Source organism: Pristis pectinata, chromosome 7 (genome assembly GCF_009764475.1).
Source record: "Pristis pectinata isolate sPriPec2 chromosome 7, sPriPec2.1.pri, whole genome shotgun sequence".
In the NCBI taxonomy this organism is placed as follows: domain Eukaryota; kingdom Metazoa; phylum Chordata; class Chondrichthyes; order Rhinopristiformes; family Pristidae; genus Pristis; species Pristis pectinata.
The window spans coordinates 3,493,011-3,505,475 of NC_067411.1; the positions used below are offsets into that span (position 1 = coordinate 3,493,011).

The 12,465-nt window shown below is 42.9% G+C and overlaps 1 protein-coding gene across 2 annotated transcripts in view; it reads left to right on the forward strand.

The window, feature by feature from the left end:
- paip1 (poly(A) binding protein interacting protein 1) overlaps positions 1 to 12,465 on the forward strand; it is a 61,642-nt gene that overhangs the window by 11,611 nt on the left and 37,566 nt on the right. For both annotated transcript variants that reach the window (XM_052020123.1, XM_052020124.1), the window contains exons 2-3: positions 4,148 to 4,317; positions 6,829 to 6,888. In XM_052020123.1, the coding sequence (XP_051876083.1) occupies positions 4,148 to 4,317; positions 6,829 to 6,888 (230 nt within the window). The remainder of the gene's footprint in view (positions 1 to 4,147; positions 4,318 to 6,828; positions 6,889 to 12,465) is intronic.

A 12,465-nucleotide genomic window follows, 5' to 3' on the forward strand; every position in this document is an offset into this window, starting at 1 on the left:
GGAAACATTTGGGGCAAAGGGAGGGGTGTACAAGAGGGAAAGTTGGGAGAAACTAAGAATTTGGGGTTGAATTTTGGGAAATGTCAGGTTTATAAAGGTGTATAAAGGTGCCAAAGCAAAATGGAAATCGTTGGACGTGTGGAATATGTATGTTGTGAGCGATGGGTTGAGGTTGTTTCTGGGATTCAGGCAGGGCAGGAGTGCTTTAAAGTTTACAGAGTTGTTGATCAGAAGAGACCCAGTAGTCAAGTCTGGAAAGTATGATGATGGTGGTGGGGCCCAAAAATGATTGTGGTTTTTGCACAGCCTGGCTGAAGAAAGTGACAGCTAATCTAGGTCAGAATATCGGCCAGGCAATCTGATTACATGGACAGTGGAGTGGTTGAGCCAGGGTGGTGTTTGCGTGAAAGTGGACTGAATGTCTCGGGCAGTATTGCCTGAGTAGAAAACACAAGGAAAAAATGAGGTCAAGCATTGGTCCTTGTGGGAGGTGCCTGATGGTTACAAAGCCTTGTCAGAGTATTTTGAGGCAAGCCTGTTTATGTTAAAGACTGCATAAACAGCTCCATTTAAAGAGAGAGGTCATGTTGGGATAATACGAGTCTTTGGGGGAAAGAAGCACTGGAGTGATGAGCAGAAACTGCAGAGTTGTGGACACAGCTCAGCACCTCACGGGAAATAGACTCTGCACTTCTTGCTGCTCAGTAAAGCAGCCAGCATAATCAAAGACCCCCCCCCCCCCTCCCCGAATCGGGCAGAAGAAACAAAAGCCTAAAAGCACGTACCACCAGGCTCAAGGACAGCTTCTATCCCGCTGTCTTAAGGCTATTGAATGGTCCCCTAGTACAATGAGATGGGCTCTTGACCTCACAATCTACCTCATCATGGCCTTGCACCTTATTGTTTGCCTACACTGCGCTTTCTCTGTAGCTGTGACACTTTATTCTGCATTCTGTTGTTGTTTTCCCTCATACTACCTCAATGCACTGATGTGATGAAATAATGTATGGATGACAATGCAAAACCAAGTTTTTCACTGTACCTCGGTACGTGTGACAATAAACCAATTTACTAATTCTGTGCTCTGATTTTTATCATTGGAATATTATTTAATAAAATACTTGAGGCAGTAGTGAACCAGAGAAATAGGACTTTAAAATGTAGAGCTCAGATGAAAAGAAACATCAGTTTAATGCTACATTGTTCTTTTATAAAGGGGGACATTTTGCTGCTGCTATTAGATCATGTCTGGAGCACTGTGTATAGTTTGGGGCACCAGATTCTATAAGGGATATATTGACCTTGGAAGGCATGTGGTACAGATTCATCATGTTACTGGGACTTAAAAGTTCAATTAAACTAGGCTGCAGATGGAGTAATTTAACTGAGAAATAGGAATTTTGAGAAGAGTTGGGGGACATGGGCCAAACGCAGACGAATGGGACAAGCTTGGTGGGCACCGTGGTTGGCATGGGCAAATTGGGCCATAGGACCTGTTCCCATGCTGTATTACTCCATGATTCCAATCAATAGAATAGAATTTTTCTGCCTGTAAGAAGGTTTATTTGCCCAAGGATGTGGACCTCACTGGAAATACTGACATTTATTATTCATCCCTAATTACCTCTGAACTGAGGAGACACCCACATTGGTCGCTCTGGAGTCATGTAGGTTCTGGACTGGGTAAGGACAGCAGGTTTCCTTCCTTGAAGGACATCAGTGGACCAAGTGAGAAGCTGGCAGTTTCCCGGTTACTGTTTTCCTTTTATTCCTCGTATATTTAATCACTTGAGGGTGGTCACAGAGTCATACAGCACAAATGGATCCTTTGGCTCATCTTGTCCATGGTGACCATCAACTACCCAGCTACAGAATGTACAACAGTGCAAGCAAAATAACAAGCTGCTGGAAGAACTCATGGGCCAGGCAGCATCTGTAGAGGAAAATGAACAGTCGACAAACCCTTCATCTGGACTGTCTCCCTCAAACAGCACAGAAGGCCCTTCGGCCCATGAGGTCTGTGCCAACCATGATCTACTAATCCCATTTACCAGCACTTGGTCGATGGTCTTCTAATCCTTGACGATTCAAGTGCTCGTTTGATAAATGTGAGGGTAAATGCCAAAGCATAATTCAAACTCGTGTCTTTGGATCAGTAGTCTAGGTTCAGCTTTTAGTCCAGTAACTGAACCAATGTGGAGACACGAGAGACTGCAGATGCTGGAGTCTGGAATAACACAATCTGCTGAAGAAACTCAGCAGGTCGTGCAGCATCTAACGGAGTCCGGGTAGTGTCTCGGCCCGAAACATCGACTGTCCATTTCCCTCCACAGATGCTGCCTGACCCGCTGAGTTCCTCTATGTGTGTGTTGCAACTTAATCCCTGTTAAGGACAAGGATATGAAATCAGAGCCAGGCTTTTAAAGGTAGAAAGATAATGTGAGTGATATGTTGTTGCTAATCCATGGCATTAAAAGTATGGTGGGCCAAAGGGCCTGTTTTGTGCTGTATGGTTCTGTGGTTTATATGGAGACGAGATAGGTGGAAATCAGAGCCAGATCAGCCATGACCTTGGTGAATGATGGAAGAGGCTAAGTGGTCATTTTCTATATGTTAAGATGTATGCATGGGTTAGAGGGGAAGAAAGTGAGGGCATTGGTATTGTTCTATTATTGTCATTTGTACCGAGGTACAGTGAAAAACTTGTCTTGCATTCCGATTGTACAGGTCAATTCATTACACAGTGCAGTTACATTGAGTTAGTACAGAGTGCATTGAGGTAGTACAGGTAATAACAGTACAAAGTGTCACAGCTACAGAGAAAGTACAGTGCAGGTAGACAATAAGGTGCAAGGTCACAACAAGGTAGATGGTGAGGTCAGAGTCCATCTTATTGTATAAGAGAACCATTCAATATTCTTATCTCAGTGGGATAGAGGCTGACCTTAAGCCTGGTGGTGTGTGCACTTCAGTCAACCAAGATTCTAGGTAGTAAATGCTCTGATCCACTCTGAACTGAGAGTACATCTCTGGAAGCAGTTGTCTAATTTTTTGGCAGTTATAAAAGCAAGGATGTGACTTTCCAAGATGCTCCCACTCCATTGCTAACACTTAACTCCTGTATGTCGGCCTGTTTTCGGTGAACCGCGGTGTCCTCTAATCATCTGAAAAACTGAAACTAACGGGTAGAGGAATTTTCTGTCATACTAACCAATCTGTCTCAATAAAACTGGAGCATCTCTTAAGAAATTTTTAGCTTGGAGGCATTGTCTCAGGATAGAGCTCCCTCTTCTTCTGCTATGACATAGCATCTACTGGAACATACACAGCCTCCATTTGACATGTTACCTGAAAGTGACTGCAGTGTAGGGCTTGCTTCTTGGTGAATGTCAATACAATGTGTGGGTTTAATCTACTTATTACTTTGATCTCCCAGTTTATGGAGGTGCTGGGTTAGAAACCAGGCATCTTTCCATAGGATGGAAGCAGCAATGTTAAAATATTGCTGTACAGGTTAATGGGAACAGTGGTTTTACAATTAGTCATTTTGGCTCTGGAGTTCCCATACCTGTAGCTGACTGGACTGATGCTGAAAACTTCTGTTTGTTGATAGAAGTTGTGAAAAGATTAAAATGTATTCCATACTTATTATTGGAAATTCCAGTCAGATAGATCTCTGGACAGGCTCCCACCTAGACATTAATTCAATCTAGGCTTAAATGGTTGAATTGTAAGGACAGATTGGTTAGACTAACATGGTGTGCCCTTTAGCTAGATCATCTGTTAATCTTTTATATACATATTAAAAATAATTATATTTACTAAGTTAGAATTTTCTGTAGTAGGGGGACCTCAGGAAAAGGATACATATCATTAGTGAGGCTGTGTGTGAATGTGAGGAAGACCTCTTCACAAAGAAAAACACGGATTTGCTTTTGCAGGGTGTCTGCTGAGTTTTTATGGTGCACAGTCAATCAGTCCACAAATACCAAAGGGTTAGCTGTATTGATCTGGGGCCTTGGTGGGGAATGGTTGCTTTTTGACTGGACAGTGACAGTGAGAAGCTTGCATGTTGGACTGTATGTTGAGGCACTGAAGGGAAGGAGAATTCGGGAAAATAATGGGTTTTCTTTCTGTAATTTTTCAGACAGCGCCAGCCATGGGCAAATGACCTTGGGATCTCATGACCAGTATCTGTTGCACGGCACAAATACTGCCCTGGTTAAACCGCAAAAAGTGGAGGCATATACCATCCAGTCAAAACTATCGGCTAGCGCGCCAGAATTCTACCCACCCGGCTTTGTGGCAGTGTCATCGGTGAGTCTTTACCTCCCAATTATCATTCTACATTCAGTACTCAGAGTGTGGACTCCTCTGCATTGGAGGAACCAAACATAGATTGGGTGACCATTTCATAGAACTTCTCTGTTCAGTCTGTAAGAGTAACCCTAAGCTAGATGATAGGAAATTTGTTTTGCAGTAGCAGTATAGTGCAAAGACAAAATTACTATAAATTACAAAAATAAATAGTGCAAAAGTAAAGGAATATTTATGGACCGTTCAGAAATCTGATGGCAGAAGGGAAGAAGCCGTCTTCAGGCTCCTGTACCACCTCCCCGATGGTAGTAATGAAAAGAGGGCATGTCCCGGATGTTGAGGGTCCTTAGTGATGGATTTTGCTGCTTTGAGGCACTACCTCTTAAATGCCTTCAATGGTGGGAAGGGTTGTGCCTGTGATGGAGCTGGCTGAGTCTACAACCCTCTGCAGTCTCTTGTGATCCTGGGCATTGGAGCCTCCGTACCAGGCTGTATGCAACCAGTCAGAATGCTCACCACTGTACATCTGTAAAAAATTTGTAAGAGACTGTCACTTAAATCCTCCATCCCACTCTGACCTCATTTTTGGAATCGTGGAACAGTGCAAGCTTATGGGATGGTATATTCTTCACAGGGTCGGGTGGTCTAAAACAAAAGGCAAGAAGGGAAAGGAGATCTGAGGGGCAAGTTTTTCACACAGGGTGGTGTGAACAAGCTGCCAGAGGAAGTGGTAGAGTTACAATTACAACACTTAGAAGACATTTGGACAGGTTTAGAGGGAAATGGGCCAAATGCAGGCAAATGGGACTAGCTCAAGAAGGCACCTTGGAGATGCAAGTGACTGCAGGTGTTGGAATCTGGAGCGAAAAACAAGGTGCTGGAGCAACTCCAGTTCTTCCAGCAGCTTGATTTTTGCTTCTGGAAGCCCCCTTGGTCAGCATGGGTGAGCTGGGCCAAAGGGCCTCTTTTCCTGCTGTATCATTCATCTAGGTACATTACTGGCTCTGGGACTTAACACAGAATTCAACAGTTTTTGGTAGCATCTTCTCCGGTTTGTACTGCTTCTGATGTAACAGCAACAACTGTGATATTAACTCTGTTTTTCTCTCCTGACATCTTTCTTGCTGAGTGTCTCCAGCATTCTGTTTTATTTCAGATTTCCAGCATCTGCGTTGTTTAACTTCTTGCAGACGCAGTGTCTGTTCTTTCCTCTGCTTTAATTTCATCTCCGGGCAGACCAACTACGGTTAAGAAACCTTCACCACACTCTCTCAGCCAGCAGCAACACCACGTCATTGAAACTGGTTTCCAACAATGTAGATGTTCCCTTTTTTCTCTTCATTCCTCAATTTAAAGCGGGTTTGATTTTTAACAATACTGATGAAAGGTCATTGAACTGAACTCTCTCCAGATACTGTCCGATCTTTTGAACATTTCCAGCTTTTTCTGCTTTTATTGCAACATTTAATAGTCTGGATAGACCAGACTATCTTTACAGAGAACTTACATTTATTTTAACCTTTGTTTTTTATTTTATTGAAATGTCACAAGACCTGGGGTGAAGAATTTTCCCGGGTCTACAATAATGGTTTGGATAGAATCTAATTTATATTGTAAAAATCCTCTTTAGAATATGTTCTTAACCTTGCCCTTCATCCTATTCATGCATCCCTGCCCTGGGAATGTTTGACGAGACAGTACAGAGAGAGCTTTGTATTTAACGTGTGCCGTCGCTGGCCTTGGACACTGACAGCTTGTAGGAACTGAAATGTAGGAAGTGTCGAGAGGCATTCAGCCACACAATTGCCGAGAGACTTGCACTTACAAAACAATGTACATTTACCATCTCTTTGCTGCAGATTTGCTTAACATCATTTCTTCTTGACTTGTATCTGATGACACCCAGCTCCAGGTCGCCACCTCTCTTGATCCCCTCTACTATATCTAAATGGTTCATTGAGCACTGGACAGACAGATGTTTTATTCCAACTAATTAGTGGGAACACTGAAGCCATTATCTTTGATTACTAATATGAATGCTTTTTTCCAGTTGTGTGTGTCTTTAATATAAGAGGACAGGTTGATAAAAGTTGTATTTAAAGTAAAATCATATAAGCTGCATTTAAATGCAATAAAAGATATTTGGGCAGGTACTTGGATAGGAAAGGTTGAGAGGCATAGGAGTCAAACTGGACAAATGAGACTTCCTTAGACATCTTAGTCGATGTGGAGTTGGATTGAAGGCCCTGTTTCTATGACTCTATTGTGTCTAATCGGACCAATACCTTGTAGACACATGTTTGATGAATTACAGTATTTTATTCCAAGAGTATGAAATTTTTTGGTATGATTCTGTTGGGACGAAACTGAAGTACAAGGATCTTTTAAGAAGTAGACAGCGATTATTGAAGACTGTAGATTCGTCATTGAAGGCATGGTATGAAGCCATCTCCTTCACATGTTCAGTAACCTCTCCACTGTTATTATTAACCACCGCTTTTCTTTCCCCAGCACACTGAGATTGACAACATCTCTGCTGATGTTAATCCACCATCCTCGCACTTTAATGAGGTAATTCCTTACAGTCATTTCCGTGCACCTAATGGTAATTTAATCAAGTGGTGAAAATTAAATGTTGTGTGAGTGGTTTTGCAATGAGGCAACTTTGGCTGTGGAATTGCCATGCCCTATAGCTGACTGGCCTGACGCTGAAAACTTTTGTTCGTTGATAGAAGTTGTGAAAAGATTAAAATGGATTCCATATTTAACATTGGAAAGTTCGGTCATATAGATCTCTGGTCAGACTCCCATCTAGATATTGATTCAATCTGGGCTAAATGGTTGAATTGTAAGGACAGGTTGGCTAGAGTGACATGGTGCGTGAGGCTAACATGTTGGCTAGACTGACATGGTTAGCGAGGCTGTGCGTGAATGATGTGAGGAAGACTTCACAAAAAAGTGGATATCTCCCTCACATCCCTTCCCCACCTCCCATGAAAGTTCCTGAGACTGGGATTGATGGGGAAAAATTGATATGAGGTTGATAGCTATCTGTTAGGCCAAGGAAGCTATGGAACCAAGTTAATGGAGTTAAGAGGTCAGCTGTAGTCTAGTTGAATGATGGAACGGGCTTCGGGGGTTAAATGACCACCACCTCTCTCTGACTCTGGGTAATTCCCAGCTCTTGGGGTGACAGCTGTGTTGTTGAATGCAGTAGCTGTCCTGCAGCTGTGTTGTTGAATGCAGTAGCTGTCCTGCAGCTGTGTTGTTGAATGCAGTAGCTGTCCTGCAGCTGTGTTGTTGAATGCAGTAGCTGTCCTGCAGCTGTGTTGTTGAATGCAGTAGCTGTCCTGCAGCTGTGTTGTTGGGCAGTGACACCCTGGTAAAGGACAGCATAACCAGCTTCGGTAGCGCATGTTCTCCCTGAAATGGTGCCTTGGGATCCTTAACAGATGGGGAAAGCCGCCTTATCAGGGTAGTGTCACACTCCCTCACAGGGACATTGTTAGTGCTTGGGTGTGGGGATTGAACTTGCGGTTTTCTGACCCGGAGACTGGAACTTGAGAGGAATGTCAGAGATTGCAGAGGAGCCCGAGAATTGACTTATTTTCAACATTACATTTCAAGCATAGACAAAAAAGATATGATTTTTAATTATATAATTGTGTTTGAAACCTAGTCCTCAGTGCCACCACACACAGCCTTGATTGACAGCTCTAAATTTGAAGGGGAGTGGAGTGATTTTGATTATTATGAATTGCACAGGTTATTAATCTGTCAGCTTCTGATTTGTTTCCTGTGGCCGTTTCCCTTCAATTCACAAGATCACAAGACAAGGGAGCAGAAGTAGGCCATTTGGCCCATCGAGTCTGCTCCAAAGAAAAGGGGAAAAAGAAATGAGAAATTTGGGGGGGGGGGGGGGGGTGGGTGGGAAGAGTCTGCTCCATGAGCAAACAAAAAACTATTCTAACCCCAATTTCCGGCCTTATCCCCATATCCCTTCATACTTTGACTAATTAGATGCCTATCTATCTCCTCCTCAAATGACTCCAATGATCGGGCCTCCACTTCTGTATGTGGCAAGGAATTCCATAAATTCACTACCCTCTGGCTAAAGAAATTTCTCCTCATCTCTGTTTTAAACCTGTACCCTCTAATTCTAAGATTGTGCCCTCTGGTCCTGGACTCACCCACCAAGGGAAACAGCTTGGCCACATCTACTCTGTCCAGTCCTTTCAACATTTTAAATGTTTGAGGTCCCCTCTCATTCTTCTGTACTCCAGTGAGTACAGTCCAAGAGCTGACAAACACTCATCACATGTAAGACCTTTCATTCTGGGAATCATCCTCGTAAATCTCCTCTGAACCCTCTCCAACATCAGTACATCCTTCCTAAGATATGGGCCCAAAACTGCGCACAGTATTCCAAATGAGGCCTCACTAGTGCCCCGTAGAGCCTCATCAACACTTCCTTACTTTTATACACTATACCTCTCGAAATGAATGCCAACATAGCATTCGCTTTCCTTACCACCGATCCGACCTGGTGGTTAACCTTCAGGGTATCCTGCACGAGTACCCCCAAGTCCCTTTGTACTTATGTACTTTGAATTTTCTCCCCTTCTAGATAATAATCTGCCCATTTATTTCTCTTTCCAAAGTGTACAACAACACACTTCTCAACATTGAATTTCATCTGCCATTTCCTTGCCCATTCTCCTAAACTATCTAGGTCTCTCTGTCTCCTCTATGCTCCCTACTCCTCCACCTATCTTGGTGTCATCTGCAAACTTAGCCACAAAACTATTTACTCCATCATCCAAATCGTTAATGTACAGAGTAAAAAGAAGTGGCCCCAACACCGACCCCTCGGAACACCACTAGTAACTGGTAGCGAACCAGAACAAGATCCTTTTATTCCCACCCTTTGCTTCCTGCCAACCAGCCAACGCTCCACCCATTCCAATATCCTACCTGTATTCCATGAGCTCTCATCTTATTAATCAGCCTCTTGTGCGGCACCTTGTTGAAGGCCTTTTGAAAGTCTAAATACACAACATCCACAACCTCTCCGTTATCCACCCTACCTGAGATTTCCTCAAAAAAAACTCCAATAGGTTGGTCAGGCAGGATCTTCCCTTCATGAAACCATGTTGGCCAGGACCTATCTTGCCTTGCACCTCTAGGTATTCCATAACCTCATCCTTGAGGATTGATTCTAATAACTTTCCCACCACTGATGTCAGACTAATAGGTCTTTATGCTGCCTCCCACCCTTATACAGCGGAACTACATTAGCGACCCTCCAGTCCTCCGGAACCATGCCGGAGTCTATTGATTCCTGGAAAGTTATCACCAGTGCCTCCGCAATCTCTAAAGCCACCTCCTTCAGAACCCAAGGGTGCACCTCATCCGGTCCGGGAGACATGTCTTTAGTCCATTTAGCTTCCTGAGCACCTTCTCTCTAGTAATCTTAACTGAATTCAGTTCTATCCCCTGAGACCCCTGACTATCCGGTATATTGCTGATGTCCTCCACAGTGAAGACTGATGCAAAATACTCACTTAGTTCCTCTGCCATCTCTTTGTCATCCATTATAATCTCTCCTGCACCGTTATCGATTGGTCCTATATCAACCCATGTCTCTCTTTTACTCATATTGTCACGAACCAGCAACAAAAGAAACACACTGAGCATGATTTAGTGTTAAAAACTATTTTATTAATTACTACTTATGATAATACGTAAAATAAAAGTAAAAATGTTAGTATGTTAGAATTCAAAAATGTTAAACCTCGAATGTTAACCCCAAAACTAAACTCGTCGTGTGTGTGTGTGTGTGTGTGTGACAAAGTCCAAAACTCCCAGTTCCGGAATGGTTCTTAAAGTTCAGTTCCGCAAGCCATAAGGTGAAACATGAGCAAGGGCTTCTTCAACACCCACCGTTGTCTGAAGATAAGACATAGATATAGAGAAACATAGAGAGAGTACATATGAAATCCAAATGTTCCACGATGGAACCCAAATGACACTTCAGTGTTTACTCGGTAGTGACTTCCTCACCCCGAAAAGCATCCGAACCGTGGTCATCCACACACAAATACCTGTTTCTTTCTCCAGGTCAGCAACAAAGTGAACTCCACCGGATTACTTCCAACTTCCATACATGGATTTCAGTGGCAAACACAGTTATTGTTTCTCATCCATCGATAGAGAAAACAAGCAGGCTGGCGTCTCTCTCCCTTCTCTCTCTCTCTCTCCTTCTTCTTCTTCTTCTGACCTCTTCAACAACGTCATTACGTCCTTTATCTTCTATTGACGTAAGCACGCCCCACACACACATACACACACACTCTCTATCTTAAAGGGACTTTCACTGAGTCCGTAACAATATATTTAAAAAAAACTCTTAGTGTCCTTTCGGATGTTATCTGCCAACTTCCTTTCATAATTCATCTTTTCTTTCCTAATGACCTTAGTTTCTTTCTGCAGGTTTTTAAAAGTTTCCCAGTCTTCTGTTTTCCCACTAATTCTTGCTTCCTTGTATGCCCTCCCCTTTGCTCTTATTTTAGCCTTCACCTCTCTCATTATCCACATTTGTGCCTTTTTTCCATTCAAAACCTTTTTTCTTGGAATATATCTATCCTTGATGCTGTCTGCTATATGAAAGGCTGTTTGCATTTATCAGAGTCTTTTGCAATCTGTGTCCCAAAACAGTCCCAATCGGCCTTGATCCTTGCTTTCCAGCTTGATGCTTGAACCCGGAACCTGATATAGGGAGGCAAGGTGCCAGACTTGCTAGCTGGATCTGGTTTCTGTGTAATTATAATTCTTACTGATCTCTAGCTGAGGCTTTGAGTATGTGGAATTGCATGTGTGATTTTCCCCTGTCTCTGCCTTTGAGCACTTCGATCAGTCTCCCCTCTCCAATCTGGGTGGTGTTCCATTCCAGTTCTGGTGTTATCCCTGTGAGTAAGGATTGGTATTGGTATTAGTTTATTATTGTCACTTGTACCAAGGTACCGTGAAAAGCTTGTCTTACAAACTGATCATACAGGTCAATTCATTACACAGTGCAGTTACATTGGGTTAGTACAGAGTGCATTGAGGTAGTACAGGTAAAAAAAATAACAGTACAGAGTAAAGTATCACAGCTGCAGAGAAAGTGCAGTGCAATAAGGTGCAAGGTCACAACAAGGTAGATTAAGAGGTCAGAGTCCATCTCATCGTATAAGGGAACCGTTCAATAGTCTTATCACCGTGGGGTAGAAGCTGTCCTTAAGTCTGGTGGTACGTGCCCTCAGGCTCCTGTATCTTCTACCCGATGGAAGAGGAGAGAAGAGAGAATGTCCCAGGTGGGTGGGGTCTTTGATTATTTGATTGGAATGGACATATTTTTATCCCTCTGCTAAAATGACAAAAAAACAGATTACATTACTATTATCTCATTGCTGTTCATGGAATCTCATCGTGCACAATATGCTGTGCAACTTGGCTCTTAGGTTGCCTGTATTAAAAATGAAGGCAGAATGCTGGAAAGACTCAGCAGGCCAGTTAGTGTCTGTGGAGAGAAAACAGCGCTTCGGCTGATGACCTTTCATCAGTATTTCATCCTATCACAAACATCCTGCTCTGCAATTTAAAACATGTTTGATTTTGAACTTTTTCTGCTTTTCATGGAAGGTCATTGCCCTGAAATGATCTGTCCCCCTCCCCACAGATGCTGCCTGATCCATCGAGTATTTCCAGCATTTTCTTAACCACCCCCTCCTCACCACCCCCCCCCTTCCCCCCCCCCCCGTGTCCTTGAAGGGCTTTGGGCCATCCTGGCATTTGAAAATTAACTAATAAACTTTTCATATCAAAAAGGCTTCACAGGCTGATCCTTGCCACAGTTTCAAGGACTAGCTTGATGAATTTTGGATGAGTTGTTAAACTGAGGCCTCATCTAAAATATTTTTAAAAAACCTTGCAAGTGACATTATTTTGATCAATAACAATGAAGAAATTCTTGTTATCCTAGCTGATGGTTATCACTCATTTAAAAAAGTTTGATTATCTATACAATTATCCCATTGCTTCTAGCCTTAGTTTCCCTGATTACAGCAGAGTCTGTGCTTTTCAAAAGTATTTTAATGCACTTGGAGA